The sequence below is a fragment of the Ostrinia furnacalis genome, unplaced genomic scaffold, assembly GCF_004193835.3.
Source record: "Ostrinia furnacalis isolate ACB-3 unplaced genomic scaffold, ASM419383v2 OfSCF4386, whole genome shotgun sequence".
NCBI lineage: Eukaryota > Metazoa > Arthropoda > Insecta > Lepidoptera > Crambidae > Ostrinia > Ostrinia furnacalis.
In genome coordinates, this window is record NW_021134625.1 from 1 (window position 1) to 5,193 (window position 5,193).

General features: G+C 47.8%; 1 protein-coding gene across 1 annotated transcript; it reads left to right on the top strand.

Annotated features, from left to right (window-relative positions):
* Window positions 1-903: 903 nt before the first annotated feature.
* Window positions 904-4,124, top strand: LOC114359422 (GATOR complex protein WDR24-like; the record flags this gene model as incomplete). Its single annotated transcript, XM_028313824.1, has 5 exons — window positions 904-1,047; window positions 1,762-1,922; window positions 2,968-3,070; window positions 3,205-3,366; window positions 3,898-4,124. Coding segments are annotated over 5 exons (696 nt in total), but the record flags the coding sequence as incomplete, so codon positions are not given.
* Window positions 4,125-5,193: the final 1,069 nt, after the last annotated feature.

Below are 5,193 nucleotides of genomic sequence, written 5' to 3' on the forward strand. Positions count from 1 at the left end.
CAGGTAATAGCAACGGTATCTCAAGCTGAAAGCTGTGCCAGCTAGTCTGGTGTGCTGATGACGGCCGCCCCACCAGCCCCACCCGCCGCCGCTCGCACCCGCGTCAGCTACGCTCACTGAACACACAGGTACTAACGACGCTCACTCAAGCTTGAAGCAGGCAGCTATAGTCTGGTCTGTGAGCACGTAGAATTTTGTCCAATGACCCCAAGCTACCCATCCTTATCGCTCGCGCGTAATTATGTTGTAGTCGCGCTCGCAACACTCACTGCGGGCGCGCGTCGCACAATCGCGACAGCAATATAATTACGCGCGAGCGATAAGGATGGGTAGCTTAGGGTCATTGGACAAAATTCTACGTGCTCCCGGACCAGACTATAGTCTGGTGTACTCCTACACGCTCACTGAACACACAGCAAGCAACGCTATCTCAACCTGTGATATCTAGTCTTTCTCTTCTTCTTTTGTTAATGATGAATGGTGATGAACTTGTGTTTTTTCGCCACTGGGCACGCTGTTCCGCCAATATCACGTGCGCAACTTTTACACAACGTATTTTGAGAAAATAAAATTTTAATATGATGTACGAAACAAAGTAGCAAGCATATAGTCTGGAGTGCTGATGCCAATATCAGCTTTTGACAGTGACAGTCACCACGTGATGACCTTGCATCTGTACACTAGAATTTGGCTAGCCACGCCCATTCGAAAAAATCTCTTGTATACGAAATGCAATGATTGTTGTGTGTTAACAACAGGGGACGTACCACCGGCCAAGGCAATTGGTATACTTTTTGTTAGGTGTGACCATTCGCGAATATAACAGGAGGCCGTTCCCACCCCAGAATGGTTTTGGTCTGGTGCCCTTAGTTCAAAGAATAAACGATGTAGTAACTACTCTAGATTGATAGCCTGTTTCCTCGCTGTGTTGCAGGCTCGGGCTCGACGGTGACGGCGGCGGTGTCTCCGCTGGGCGCGGGCAGCTCGCCGCCGTCGTCGTGCAGCACCGGCAGCGACAAGGGCAGCCAGCACGCCGACCTCAGCGCGGTAAGTTTACTTTTTATTCGGCACGGTCCACTTTCATCGTACGTTTCTGGTCAAATCTTCTTTTGCCTCGCCTTATCCCGTTACGCGCTCTATCTTGAACGTCTTGTTAGTGAAGTCTCAATTCTTTCATGTCCTTTCGGATATTAGTCATCCAATTGGTCTGTCTTCCTCTTTTTTTGCAGCGATGGAATGGCACTTTTTAATCATGTGATTGCCAAGTGAAAACCAGACGGTTTTCTCATAAAGTTTGTAATCAAATGTAAACTGTCAGAAGGTTTAAAAATCAAAATAAATCAAACCTCGACTTCTTGGCGGGAATCTGAAGCGTCATGTTAGCGCTTTTGTTTTATTTCCTCAAATTCGTGTTTGGGCGACTATTAATGTGTAATAATGGTAGATTATTAACCATTAAGTCATAAGTGTTCGTGAACGTGCATGAGTGTGGGCAAGTGAAGCAAAGCAGTGCATCGTGATTCTTCTGGTTCTCTCAAGTTGTCCACAGGAGGAGGTCTCAGTAAAGCACCACAACTTTACTGAGACTCAAAGGGTGGGAAGGGGTATCATCTAACATCCTTCATTATATCATTACTTGATCTCATTTTGTAACTCGTATCACATAAATACTTGAAAATGTGTTGACCTCGACGTGTATTGCCAACATCATCAAAAAAGAAGAAGAAGAAATCAAACCTCAAAGTCTATTGTTTCTGCCAGACGGAGGAGGGCGAAGGCGCCCTGGCCGTGGGCGGCGCGGGGCAGGGCGGGCGCGCGCTGGTGGACGTGTGGCCGCTGCTGGGCGCCGCGCTGCGCCAGCACGCCGACCTGGGCGACGTGCAGACCGCCGCCGCCGTCATGCTCGCGCTGCACGAGCACAGGTACATGCGACACTAGCACAGGTAGGGACGCGCGGCCGCTGCTGGGCGCCGCGCTGCGCCAGCACGCCGACCTGGGCGACGTGCAGACCGCCGCCGCCGTCATGCTCGCGCTGCACGAGCACAGGTACATGCGACACTAGCACAGGGGCCGCTGCTGGGCGCCGCGCTGCGCCAGCACGCCGACCTGGGCGACGTGCAGACCGCCGCCGCCGTCATGCTCGCGCTGCACGAGCACAGGTACATGCGACACTAGCACAGGTAGGGACGCGCGGCCGCTGCTGGGCGCCGCGCTGCGCCAGCACGCCGACCTGGGCGACGTGCAGACCGCCGCCGCCGTCATGCTCGCGCTGCACGAGCACAGGTACATGCGACACTAGCACAGGTAGGGACGCACGTTGATACCAGAGTAAATACAAATGAGTAGGTCATCTTTATAGAAACGCACCGAGCGCGGTTTGTATGTGAGCGCGCCAATACTTATGCGGCGCGCACGCACACACTGACAAAATTCGGCGCAACACCCCGCTAATCCACGATAAATCCTACTCATTTGTATTTACTCTGTTGATACTTCACCACAGTGACATACGTTGACGAGCACTGACATACACTGTCATTCACTAGCACGGGTACACACTGTGAAGAACACAAAACACTGGTACACACTGTGAAGAATGCAGGTACAAATTGTGAAGAACATAGGTAAGGTAGGTGTAAGTCAATGTTTTCATATATTTATCATTTCACTACACTCTAGAACACAAAATAACACCAAATTTTTACACTAAATTCCATTAAATAAATACATTAAAACCATTAAAACAGATCGATTATGCTTCCCGTTCAACTACCCTCCACAGAATTCTAGCGCAACTCTATTCTGACGTTTCTAGTGTGATATTGACATTACTACGTCAATGTCACTGTGACAGCACGATACCGTTATTTTAACGTTTTACATTTTTCACAATTAACAGTACAAATTGTGAAGAACATCTACTCTCTTATTCTAAATGAGCGTTAACCTTTAATTGTTCTATTATAGGAGTGACTTATTCCCGTACATTGACGAGAGCCTGCAAGAACAATGGCTGCTGGGCTACATCGAGCTGCTGCAACGACACAAACTGTGGAACGTCGCTACCGAGGTGAGTGCGCGATTAGTTAGTAAAGAAATCGTTATCGCCAATCATAACTTTAAAAAGTTATGACATTATGCAAAACGTCATGAGTCGCCACTTTTGTATGTGTGACCATGTTCTTATCACTGTGTGGTGTCCAGGTGATCCGCAACGCGTGGCTGAGCAGCGTGTGGTCGCTGTCGCAGCAGTCGACGTCGGTGGCCATGTGCTGCGGACGCTGCGGGCGCCGCACGCGGCCGCACGCCGCCTGCGACCGCTGCCAGCCGCGCCACCTGCCCGACCTGTGCTGCGTCTGCCACCAGGTACTGTGTTGCGTCTGCCACCAGGTACAAGGATGATCTCTTTCGACACTACTGACGTTTTTACCCTGTACACTTTACCAACAGCTGAGGTAATCCTTAGGGATAAGTCTCCTTAGTTCGGTTCATCAGTTGCCGCCGTTGGCGAGTTGCCAATACATGACAGGAGCGCCAACCTGGTTATTGCAAATGCGGTAATTTTCCTACCGCTTCAGCTCTCACAAGTTGGTGCCGCTGAATCAGCCACAATCAAGTGACAGGTGACCTGACTCGCCAGTGGCGCTATAGTTCGTTTCATCGACGAAGACGCGCCCCACCAATTTTTGGTCGAGGGAAGCGCGTGGTGCGAAGTGTTTGATCCGAGCAATCCAAGCGTCATTATTGTAGTGTGCGTGTGCATTCATGGATGATTTAGCGGTACCGATAACACTCAAACATTAGCGGAAGAATAGTGGGGCGCGTCTTCTTAGATGAAACGATCTATAACTAGTGGAGCATAAGTAAATCGCAACTTTATCGTACCTTTTGCGGCAGGTGGTGCGCGGGCTGTACGCGTGGTGCCAGGGCTGCTCGCACGGCGGGCACCTGCACCACATGCGGCGCTGGATGGAGCGCCACCAGCTCTGCCCGGCCGGCTGCGGCCACCGCTGCCAGCTCTAGGGGCTATCTGCAGTCGGCTAAACCAGACCAGAGTAAATACAACATAGAAACGCACCGAGCGCGGTTTGTATGTGAGCGCGCGCCAATTAGCGGCGCCTTGTCGGCCGTTTGGTGTAGTGGTTCGAAACGGACTACTATTCCGGAGGTTGCGGGTTCGATTCCCGCACAGTACAAACATTTGTGTGCATGAACATATTTGTTTGTATTGGACTGGGTGTTTTCTATGTATAATATGTATGTATTTACAAAAAAAAAGTATTTAAGTATGTTTATATCCGTTGTCTAGTACCCATAGTACAAGCTTTGCTTAGTTTGGGACTAGAAGCGCAGTGTAAAATGTCCAAGGAAAAAAAAAAAATTACGTATGCGGCACGCACGCACATACTGACAAAATTCAGTGCACCTCACCGCTAAATTTTGTCAGTGTGTGCGTGCGCGCCGCATACGTATTGGCGCGCTCACATACAAACCGCGCTCGGGCGTTTCTATGAAGATGACCTACTCATTTGTATTTACTCTGGCTAAACGCTCGCAAGCATCCGTCCGTCTCTACACACAGGGCTGTAAGCTGTGACCTGGTGGTTAACTATAACCGTTGTTGGAACCAGAGGTTAACGATACTGGGGATCGGACAGCCCACCCCAGTTATGCAGGTCAATGCCAGCTGTAATATTAGATTCAACAGGAAATTAGAAAGGTTCCACGGCTTTAAAAGATAAAATTCATTTTTAACACGACTAGTCATTACAACCTAGTCTTGACAGTTCATTTTTTTTTCAAACTTAATATTTCACGTTTTATTGCTTTATTATTACGATCTAAATATAAAAATTAATACAGTTTGAACGATCCTCACGTTAATTATATTATATTAACGTGAAGACAATTCAGAAGGTTTTATATTGACAATTATTATAAGAAGACGCTTCATGTCCTAAGTGGAAACAAGAAATAATAAGCATAATTTTAATTTTAACATATAAATTTAACGATGATTAACCCGAGATAATGATAAGAAATAATGTAAATATATGTAATTATCCTATATAATAAAAGCGTAGATTATAAGAGGAATTGATTATGCCTAATTAAGGATGTACAGACTGAATAATTGTTGTAATTTTATAATACGATATAAGCTTTTATACAAAGGGTCAATAAAAATCGATA